This window comes from Pan troglodytes, chromosome X, assembly GCF_028858775.2.
Source record: "Pan troglodytes isolate AG18354 chromosome X, NHGRI_mPanTro3-v2.0_pri, whole genome shotgun sequence".
Taxonomy (NCBI): Eukaryota; Metazoa; Chordata; class Mammalia; order Primates; family Hominidae; genus Pan; species Pan troglodytes.
The window spans coordinates 32891853-32904071 of record NC_072421.2 but is presented as its reverse complement, the minus strand read 5'-3'; the positions used below and the strand labels follow the sequence as shown (position 1 = coordinate 32904071).

Here is a 12219-nt window from a genome sequence, read left to right as displayed (position 1 = left end):
GAGTCAGATTAGTAACTAAAAGACAATTTAAGGACCTAAGCATGCGTGTACAATAGCATGTAGCTAATGTGCTATGAATTGAAGAAATGCGACATAGTGAAATGAGATATACCTTTTAAATCTATGACAATAAAGATTGCATTATAAAATGAAGAAAATATTCCTGTTTGAATTCTGAATATTCCTAAATATAAATTATAAATGTAAATCCCAGCAATTGTAACCACATATCTATCTTATAATTATCCTGTTAAGTTGATACTTGTTTCTTCATTAATTTATCCAACAAATATTTTTGATAACATACTGTATGCTAGGTACGAGGCATGAGTCTTTGCTGCATTTATTTTTTGCTGCCTTATAAGTTGGCTAGGGTGTATAACCTTATCTATTAATTTATAGGTTATTTTTTGGAGATGGTTTTACAAAGCAGGCCATGATTGTTGGTGCTTATATATTGCTGCTTATGTGTTGATACTTATCTTGGTGGCAACCAAAGCCCTTTTTTTTCTCTTCTCTCACAGGCCATACTTAGTGACTAAAATTTTATCAAGTTACTAATTTATGTTAATTCTTTGAAAATCTGTATAAAAATGCAAATGTTGTTCTTTGAAATGAAAGACTTTAAACCACTATAAGCCATTAACACATTTTCCAGATTCAGTTTATCAGCTTAATTAGATAGTAATTGAGCTTGGCCCTGAGGAATTAGGTAAATTTCATGGTGTAGAAAGTCAGAATCCACATGAGGCAGGTCAATGAGCAGGTCTGTCCAGACCTTTTATATAGGACACTATTTATACCTGGCCTTCTAGAAGTAGGGTGTATTTAAAGACTGGCAAATCCAGCATCATCTGCATATCTTTTTCACTGACAGCTTGCCCTGCTTTAAAAATTAATTCTAATTTTAGAAAATAAATAATAGGGGTATAAAGGATGATTTTCTTTCATATTTTACCTTGACTATTTTGTGTATGTTAGTGAGTTTTATTCTTTTTAAACAAAGGGGGTAAATTGTTGATTGATTCTGAATAATTATTCTGAGATGGACATGCCCTTTTTTTGGTTACATAGTTTCACATAAGCAATTTTATAGATGATGCAATAGGAAGGGGGAAATCACATAAGAGCAAACACTCTCTCATTGCCATTTTTTCTATGCACGGTCATAACCAATATGCTTAGACTCATTAGATTGATTATTCAACGTCTTTCTACGCAGTGACTTGACTAAAACATACAAAACGAAGTACTGTCAGAATGCTGTTATTGTCATGCCATTATATGTATCCAAAACAGTGACAACGCAGATTAAAACCATACCCGTCTCATCTGTATCATGTTGTTTTGTTTTTCTGCTTTATTGTTTGGGGTTTTTTAATCACCCTGGACCAATACAATATTTTTGCCTAATTTGTTTGTGATTTGCATTTTTATGCTTATAATGTCTATTATAATTATCCAGGAGAAATAGATAAAAAATCCCTCAACTTTGTTTATTACTGTAATGATTCCTAGAAGGAAACTTGTCTTTCTCTGAAGACTCGTGGGGCTAAGAGACAGAGCTACTTGTCTAAGACTTAAGTCTTTCCCATTGCCTTTTCATTTATGACCCATCAGAACCTACTTAAAGCCTGCAGTCCTATTTTGGATTTACATATCATTGTGTTATTACTTTTAAATAATCCATAATATTTAAGAATGTCCTTTTGAGGAAAGATAATCAGATATAAACTGACATACTTTCATATTATGGCTCATAGATTTTCATATTATAGCTCACACTAAATCGTTAATAAATCTTACTTTGAGGATTTGCTTATTTTCATCTTCATTAACACCAATGCAGTTAACAAAAAAAGGCTCCATCACTATTTTACTGTTTTTGGTCAAGATAATAGTCTATTTTTGTTAGACTTTTGATGCATTGATATATTTTTCATGTGCCATATTTATATGAGATATATAGTTATTTTGTGGCATATGTCATAATAATATGTCATATAGCACATTTTTCTTCTTGAGTTTCTTTGACCTCATAACTCATAAATGGGCCAGTAACCTCAATACATTTAAAGGAGAAAGAGGTCTTTTAAATCATGGAGGAAAACATTTTGTTTAAAAACCTAGACATAACGCACCATTTGTTTCAAAACAGGATTGCTTTTATCCTTTGCCGTTATGGCCCTTCAAGAAACAAATTTTATGTAATGAAAAGAACGTGATAACTTAAGTTTCAGATGAATGAAAATGTATTCAAAACTTTGTGAGTGATACCTGTGCCTATTTACACAGCTCAAAATCTTAAAACTGTTTTGACTTTAAGTTTAGATCATACAAATCATAATTTTGTTCTATAATAGTCATTAAGCATTGATCGAACTTTTCATTTTTAAATAGAAATAGGCATTTTATGGTTTCTTTCACATATCTTTTTGTTTCTAGAAAATGAGGCTAGTATATTCTTTGGGGTATATGTGGTTAAAAATGAAAATAAACACAAAGAAATAAAATGAATTAATCAGATTATAGCATTTCCTTGTTAACGATGCATGAGTATCTATAATGATATAAGGTGGTAAAGAACATTAACAAAAGCAAGTTGATTTTCAAAAGGTTAGACAGGATTTGTACACATCAGAACTCAGAGGGATATAATTATTCAAGGCAGAGTTAATGAAAGTCAAATGAAAAGGATTAATCTGAATGAGTACCTGGATTTTGCATAAAGAAGAGAAAATGAACATGATATTTCTAATTACACTGATTTTTAAATAACTGTCTGAAATTTTTATTAAACCAAACTGAAAGTCATTCAATGGATGTAGTTTTCTCATCATAGATTCACATGACTGTGTCAATAGGAATGCTATACTTCTAAGGAATAGATAGTAAACTAGATCTCCAAATGTCTGGTTCTCTTTTGATTCAATTTCTGGTAGCTTCTTGTATATGGAAATTACAAAAAAGTCTATATATTAAACATTATTGTATATATCAGATTGCTATAATTAATGAGAATATTCAAACTTAACACAGAATTTTCTAGAAAATGAGTTCTCAGTTTCCCAGTGGTGTCAAAAAGTTATTTTGGAATATTTCTATTTCTCAAGAAAGTTCACAGGATCAACCCTTAGTTTTCTCTAGTCAGTTGATCTGTACCACTTAGTATCTGTTATCTGTGATGACTGGACACTACATGTCAAGATAGTAAATCTTTCAATAGATCTGTCTTCATTAAACATATTTAAAGTATAACATTAACCTTTTAGACTTTATAACATATAGCTGAATTGTTGCCCATAGGTAATTGTAATGAGAAGCATCTTAGAAATTACAGGTATTCTAATTTATCTTTATAATGGAAAGAAAAATTGTTGAAAGATTACTTAATTATCAGTAGTTTAGGATAGAAATGATTTTTCTCATTCAGATTTTTCTAAAGTAATAAACTATACCTTTTTATTGATTATGTTCAACCGTAAGAATTTTAATATTTCTAAGTGTTCTAGAAAATGTGTTCATGCCGTGGCTGAGCATGGAGGGATTATTTCCATGTATTGACACTGGTTGCTCTATGGCTTATTTGTGACAATCTTGAAAATCATCACAATATGCATATTATTAGAGTATTCTCAACCTGCAGTTCAATGGCTAATATTTCTTTTAAGAGTATTTCGATCAGGTTAATAAAAGCTTCTTCCTTATTAAAAAGTTTGTAAAAAATCATTTCTAGAACCAGATATAGAATTACAATTATTTGTCACTTATTTAGGTATCTAAAATTTTCTTAAAAATTGAACTCTTGTACACAGAGTAAAAGATGGTTACCAGAAAAATTGGCAATTTAAATAGATGCCACATAACATTCTTCTAAAAGAGATTTTCATTGAAAGATAGGTGAAAATGGTTTTTAGTTTAATGTTCTGAAGAATATTTGTTAAATCGGTATATAATAATCTATGGCAGACACATGGGGTCAGGTGGAGAGAAGCTTAACAGATGAGAAGCCAGGGTATGGTGTGCTGCCTACATTCTCTAAGCCCTGGTTTAGGACTATGATTAATACTGGATCTTATTTGCTGAGACACAGAATTCTGGTCTGAGAGCACGAGTTATTATTTTCTAAGTGAATCTAATTTTTATCCAGTGTCACTGAATGATTTTTTCTTTTTTTTAAAATTATACTTAAGTTCTGGGATACATGTACAGAATGTGCAGGTTTGTTGCATAGGTATACATGTTCCATGGTGGTTTGCTGCACCCATCAACCTGTCATCTACATTAGGTATTTCTCCTAATGCTATCCCTCCCCTTGCCCCCCACCCGCCAACAGGCCCCAGTGTGTGATGTTCCCCTCCCTGCGCCCATATGTTTTCATTGTTCAACTCCCATTATCAGTGAGAACATGCAGTGTTTGGTTTTCTGTTCTGTGTTAGTTTGCTGAGAATGATGGTTTCTAGTTTCATCCATGTTCCTGCAAAGGACACGAACTCATTCTTTTTTATGGCTGCATAGTGTGCCATGGTGTATATGTGTCAATTTTCTTTATCCAGTCTATCACTGATGGGCATTTGGGTTGGTTGCAATTCTTTGCTATTGTGAACCGTGCTACAATAAACATATGTGTGCATGTGTCTTTAAAGTAGGATGATTTATAATCCTTTGGGTATATATCCAGTAATGGGATGGCTGGGTCAAATGGTATTTCTGGTTCTAGATCCTTGAGGAATCGGCACACTGTCTTCCACAATGGTGGAACTAATTTACACTCCCACGAACAGTGTAAAAGAGTTCCTATTTCTCCACATCTTCTCCAGCATCAGTTGTTTCCTGACTTTTTAATGATCGCCATTCTAACTGGTGTGAGATGCTATCTCGTTGTGGTTTTGACTTGCATTTCTCTAATGACCAGTGATGATGAGGTTTTTTTCTTATGTTTGTTGGCCACGTAAATGTCTTCTTTTGCGAAGTGTCTGTTCATATCCTTTGCCCACTTTCTGATGGGGTCTTTTCTTTCTTGTAAATTTGTTTAAGTTCCTTATAGATTCTGGATATTAGCCCTTTGTCAGATGGATAGATTGCAAAAGTTTTCTCTCATTCTGTAGGTTGCCTGTTGACTCTCATGATAGGGTCTTTTGCTGTGCTCTTCAGTTTAATTAGATCCCATTTGTCAATTTTGGCTTTTGTTGCTGTTGCTTTTGGCGTTTTAGTCATGAAGTCTTTGCCCATGCCTGTATCCTGAATGGTATTGCCTAGGTTTTCTTCTAGGGTTTTTATGGTTTTAGGTCTTAGGTTTAAGTCTTTAATCCATCATGAGTTGATTTTTGTATAAGGTGTAAGAAAGGGGTCTAGTTTCCGTTTTCTGCATATGGCTAGCCAGTTTTCCCAACACCATTTATTAAATAGGGAATCTTTTCCACATTGCTTGTTTTTGTCAGGTTTGTCAAAGATCAGATGGTTGCAGTTGTGTGGTGATATTTCTGAGGCCTCTGTTCTGTTCCGTTGGTCTATATATCTGTTTTGCTATCAGTATAATCTGTTTTGGTTACTGTAGCATTACAGTATAGTTTGAAGTCAGGTATCGTGATGCCTCCAGCTTTGTTATTCTTGCTTAGGATTGTCTTGGCTATATGGGCCCTTTTTTGGTTCCATATGAAATGTAAAGTAGTTTGTTCTAATTCTGTGAAGAAAGTCAATGGTAGCTTGATGGGAGTAGCATTGAATCTATAAATTACTTTGGGCGCTATGGCCATTTTCATGATATTGATTCTTCCTTTCCATAAGCATGGAATGTTTTTCCATTTGTTTGGGTCCTCTCTTATTTCCTTGAGCAGTGGTTTGTAGTTCTCCTTGAAGAGGCCCTTCACATCCCTTGGAAGTTGTATTCCTAGGTATTTTATTCTCTTTGTAGCAATTTTTAATGGGAGTTCTCTCATTATTTGGCTCTCTGTCTGTTATTGGTTTATAGGAATGCTTGTGATTTTTGCACGTTGATTTTGTATCCTGAGACTTTGCTGAAGTTGCTTATCAGCTTAAAGAGTTTTTGGGCTGAGACGATGGGGTTTTCTAAATATACAATCATGTCATCTGCAAACAGAGATAATTTGACTTCGTCTCTTCTTAGTTGAATATCTTTCTTTCTTTCTCTTGCCTGATTGCCCTGGCCAGAACTTCCAATACTATGTTGAATAGGAGTGGTGAGAGAGGGCATCCTTGTCTTGTGCCAGTTTTCAAAGGGAATGCTTCTAGCTTTTGCCCATTCAGTATGATACTGGCTGTGGGTTTGTCATAAATAGCTCTTAATATTTTGAGATTTGTCCCATCAATAACTAGTTTATTGAGTGTTTTTAACATGAAAGGGTGTTGAATTTATCGAAGACCTTTTCTGCATCTATTGAGATAATCATGTGGTTTTTTTGGTCATTGGTTCTGTTTATGTGATGGATTACATTTATTGATTTGTGTATGTTGAACCAGCTTTGCATCCCAGGGATGAAGCCTACTTGATTGTGATGGATATGCTTTTTAATGTGCTACTGGATTTGGTTTGCCAGTATTTTATTGAGGATTTTCTTGTTTGTTGTGTCTTTGCCAGGTTTTGGTATCAGGATGCTGCTGGCCTCATAAAAAGAGTTAGGGAAGAATTTCTTTTCTTTTGTATTGCTTGGAGTAGTTTTAGAGGGAATGGTACCACCTCTTTGTATCTCTGGTAGAATTCAGCTGTGAATCCTTCTGGTCCTGGGCTTTTTTTTTTTTTGGTTCATAGGCTATTACTGCCTCAATTTCAGAACTTGTTATTGGTCTATTCAGGGATTCAACTTCTTCCTGGTTTAGTCTTGGGAGGGTGTATGTGTCCAGGAATTTATCCATTTTTTCTAGATTTTCTAGTTTATTTGCGTAGAGGTGTCGATAGTATTCTCTGATGGTAGTTTGTATTTCTGTGGGATCAGTGGTGATATCCCCTTTATCATTTTTTATTGTGCCTCTTTGATTCTTTTCTCTTTTCTTCTTTATTAGTCTGGCTAGTGGTCTATCTATTTTGTTAATCTTTTCAAAAAACCAGCTCCTGGATTCATTGGCAAATCTCATTTTTTTTTAACGTTGCTTTCTGCAAATGCCAAAATAGTCAAAATTTTGGTTTCAAATTTCATTTAAGGAAGTTAAATACAAGTTAGCAGACAAAAGTGAGTATATTTTGAGTGTCTTTTTCTGCTTTATATTTGACCATACAGCTAAGTTTCTTGCTGGCTATAATCCACAATTACTATATTTATTAAGCACCAATATGAATTTAAGATAGCTGAGAGCATCTCAAATGAAAGTAATGAAGACTGAGAAAACTACATACCAAAGAAGAATCAGAAAATAGATATAAAGGTCTTAGAATTATTTTTCTTTTAAGAAAAAGTGATGAGGACATGCATCAAAACTTTTCTGAATTCCCACTGCTTTTTTTAAGGCCACCCAGATTTTTTTCTAAATATTTTCAAGATATGTCCAATTCTGAAACAACTCCCTTGATTAAACAACAAAACAAATTAATAAATAAATGAAAAACTACAACTTGTCTTCTACTTACTCTGTTCCTGATAACAAAAACCTTTGTTTTCCAAAAACTTACAGGTGTAAAATGTATCATTAAAGGCAGATATAATTGCAGCATTAAATAAGTATTATAAGAAATATGCTTGCTTTAGATGATGTGAAGCTATCTTTACTGCAGGGGTTACAGCAACTAACGTGAATAAGAAAGACGAGCTTATTAACTTGTAAATTTTATTAAGAACAACATAATGGTCACCAACCAGTGTAATGCATGCAAAACACAAGCTTGTGTTACTTGTGCTGTTGATTCTACTGTTTAATGTGTCAGTGAAAATTTCACATTCAAATAGCCTGCTGAGTTATTTTTCTTTTAAATGTGTAAAATGCTTATGATGAAATAGTGAAATTAAGAATTTCTTAAGAAATCTGTTAAATTCTGAATTTTATTTATCAAACTCTGGCTCAAGTTTCTAATATCCTTTTAAATGTAAATGAGAAATATATATACATTATTCCATTGAACATGAAGGAATGTGTGCCATGGATTTGGTCCAGATATACACAATAAAACAAATGTTGTAAAAGGTATAATTATTTAATAGCTAATTTGTGCAATTCTGTGAATTTGCTATATCACAAGTAGATGAGATATCTAAATTAGAATTATTTCATTTTTTATATCATGTAAAAATTGAGTATGAAAATCCTAGGTCAGAGAAATTAAAAACAAAACATAAAGTGACCAGGTTGTAAATTTTACTCCTCTTTGTGTGGGGTTCAGTCTAGTATCCCCAAAGTCCAATTTATTACATTACTGCAAAAATAAGTATGGTGTTGTCATAAAAGGCTGTGCAGTAATAAATGGCTACGTTAGCATGCTTATCGTTTGTACTTCCCCAGAGACCCTACCACTGAAACCCTCAGGTGACCTCATCAACAGGCAGGTGGCAGTTGATCAATTCTAGACAAAGTTATTGGGAGAATAATTTCAATTACAAGAATTTTGCTGCCTATAGCGTAGACAGAAGAGAGCACAGGTCATCCATCTTTCTGAATGTGCGTGCCAAGTGGTATTTATTTTTTGCTCTTATAAAGAATAGGGAAAGAGGTATTACTGGGAAACTCCAAAAGGACTCTGGAGCTGGAAATTCTCATCATGTCTAGCACTTGGATCCCAGTTAGAAAAGTGTAGGTGCAAGAGAAGAGGCTAGTGCTCTCTTATATATCAGGACATTCTGGAGTCCTTTTTAAAATATAAATTCCACAGTCAGTTCTGCTCATATAGCAGCTTCATTAGCAGCTTAACTTAGCAAGAGACTAGCAACAAAAACAGGAGCTAATGTCTAGAATTTGGAGGAGAAGAGGGCTTAATACAAAGTTACATACCAGCCTAACTACTTCGTATCTGTTGTATCTCAATGAACTTTCCTATAGATATAGGAAAGTTGCCTGTGTTAGGAATAAAACAGATATGAGTCCCCCTCACCCAATCCCATATCTAGATTTCCAGGAAAATTAGGATTTTAAATGTCAGTTGCAAATTAGAATTAGAAATTTAAATGCCGGTTGCAAAAATCATCTTTTTCTTAGGATAAAACTACTCTCCTTATGACCTCATGGTCTTTCGTCTTATGTTTATGGTGCTAATATGTGTGTGTCACTTATTATGAAATGCTTTTAACACTTTCTGGAAAAAGTAGGTATATAATTACTAAATCACCTTTTTACTAGACTTACCATCATGAGGTTTTGAATCCATTTTCAGCCCAGTTTGTAGATTCACTTGTCAGCTGTAGAATGAGACCTATATAAACTTAATGGAGGAGGTTTCACTGTTAGGAAGCTAAAAAAAATTGTTCTTTTGTATATCTATACCAGCACACTGTCCGTGAAGAAACGATGATGGTGATGACTGAAGACATGCCTTTGGAAATTTCTTATGTGCCTTCTACTTATTTGACTGAAATCACTCACGTCTCACAAGCCCTATCAGAAGTGGAACAACTTCTCAATGCTCCTGACCTCTGTGCTAAGGACTTTGAAGATCTCTTTAAGCAAGAGGAGTCTCTGAAGGTAAAACCAAAGCACTTTCATTCATATTTTATAAGGTAATCATACTGATCATTCATAGTGCCAGAACAATTGACTTAAATTGTATGCATCATGATGGCATTTTGACTTTCACATGGAATTCTTAAAAATATTTGATAGTGTGGTTGGCTTCAGAAATCTAGGGTAGAAAGACATAAGTTAGAAGGTGTATTTTACAATATTTAGCTTTGAGAGACATCATAAAATGAAGAAATGCACAAAAATGATCATTTTTACATGCAGTAGGGACAGAAAGGAACCACCAGAAAATAAACTTTGATGGAAGAACAGTTTATTCCTAGTTAATGGATGACTTCTGTTTCGTTTTCCAAAAAGGGAAATTAGATTTTTCATTTATATGTAATGTATATTGTTTTTGTTTTATATTTTTTATGTATATATATTCAATTTCAAATTAATGTCAATACCCGTGCTATAACATATGGAATAAAATTGAATAGAAATCAATAAAATATTTTCTTTATAACTGCCAGTTAAAGGCTACCAACAAAATCCAGCTGTTTTCAAACCACCAACAGCAAGTTACTAAATTCTCAAGTAAGGCAAATCATGATAATGAAATAGGCTATGAATTTTAGAAGGCAGTGTCTGAAGATAAATGAATGTAGGATCAAGAAAATGCACATAATAATGTGTCTCCAGATAATTTTCATGATCGTACATTTTACACTCAAAATGAAATATTATAGTATACCCAGAGCTTGGTATTTTCAAATGCAAACAGTATGTGATTATAGGCAAAAGATGGGTTTCCTATCAGCAGCACATATTAGCTAAAGTATTTTATACTCAAATTGTTTCCTGGAAGCTCATTCTATATCACACATTTGCCTGTATGAATATACAAATGGATAAAGCTATTTGTTTGTTTTGGAAATCGGTGTTGCAGTATCTTCAGTGACTTGACTTTAATATCTTAACATTATATCAAATAAGCTATAAAATTACACAGTAAAATAAGAGCTTCACAGATCTCTGGAACTATTCCATCCATGTCAGTATGGCACTGTTTCTTATTCTGTTTGAAGTAAAAGTCAAATCACTTATTGGTACAATGAAGAAAAGAAACCTAATCAGTTAATAAAATAAAGCTGACATGCCAGAATTCCTGTCATTATTTCTATTAACTAAGTTCTCATGGCAGCATAGTTTGTAAGTGCATCATTGTCATTCAATAAGTAAATTATTGCCAATGAGCTAATATCCATTCCTTCCCAGGTTCATGGACATTTGGTTCAGGAGAGTAGTGACCCTGATCTTATTAAGTTGCCCATTGAATAACTCTGTCTCCATACCTCTTAGCCTGGCATACTCAGAATGTTAGACCCTTGGCTACACTCCCAGTGAATCATTTGTTCATCCTGATCTATTTAATATTATTATAGCTGACATCAGTCGTAATAGTATTGATTACTGCGGTTTATAATATGGTATTATTGTAGATTTAATTTAGCTAAATGGTTGAATCCCCATAAGATACAGTTGTGGGCATGATTCCTTCTGTCTCCCAACAAATCTCCAGCAGGTGAATGGGCTTCCTGCCTTCATTGACTTTTTTGAAGGGGGATAGTTTTGAGCTCAGTCTTTTCAATGAATATGTATTTCCTGTTAAAGGCATTCATCATTGTCATTATTCAGTAGTAAAAATAGAAAAGCAGTGCATAAATTGTACAGCTGCTGGTTGGGAAGGTTTGAAGTTGTGGTTGATTTTATTCCTGACAGATATGCATGAATCAAATTACAGAACTATAGTAAGTATTGCTGTGCTTTAACATACATATTTTTTGAAAGTGCAGTAAAACACAAATAATATGTAATATGTTAAAAGAATTACTTTCTAAACAAAATACAACTAAAATAGCACGTATGGTTTCAATACATGTATTGAATTGGAAAGCTACGTAATCATGTTGACAGAGACTATGCAGATAAACACAAACATATATATATAAATATGTATATATATATGTATATATATACATATATGTATATATATACATATATACATATATGTATATATATACATATATATAAATGTATATATATACATATATAAATATGTATATATATACATATATATAAATATGTATATATATACATATATAAATATGTATATATATACATATATATAAATATGTATATATATATACATATTTATATATGTATATATATACATTTATAAATATGTATATATACACATATATAAATATGTATATATATACATATATATAAATATGTATATATATATACATATATATGGAAATCTGCATTTAATAGCAAAAACACTAGCTAAGGCAGAGCTAGAGAAGAATGAGAAACATACACATAAGTAATATTTTCTTTCTTATTTCAGAGCCAATATTAACAGTAAATTGATTGTGATTGCTTATATGTACAATGTTAATAATACTCATAACAGACAAGAGTACATAATTTTAGAAGAATTGCAATTTTTTGGAAGTTTAAAGCAATATTAACTTGCATTTCATTTTTAAGAAAAAATTATTTTCATGATAAAATTTTCCAAAATATAATTACTGTGTTAAACCGTCAAATCCT

At 32.6% G+C, this 12219-nt stretch overlaps 1 protein-coding gene across 14 annotated transcripts in view; it reads left to right on the top strand.

Moving 5' to 3' along the window:
- Positions 1-12219, top strand: part of DMD (dystrophin) — a 2616526-nt gene that overhangs the window by 1415338 nt on the left and 1188969 nt on the right. For all 14 annotated transcript variants that reach the window (XM_063804906.1, XM_063804905.1, XM_063804907.1 and 11 more), the window contains one exon: positions 9427-9621. In XM_063804906.1, the coding sequence (XP_063660976.1) occupies positions 9427-9621 (195 nt within the window). The remainder of the gene's footprint in view (positions 1-9426; positions 9622-12219) is intronic.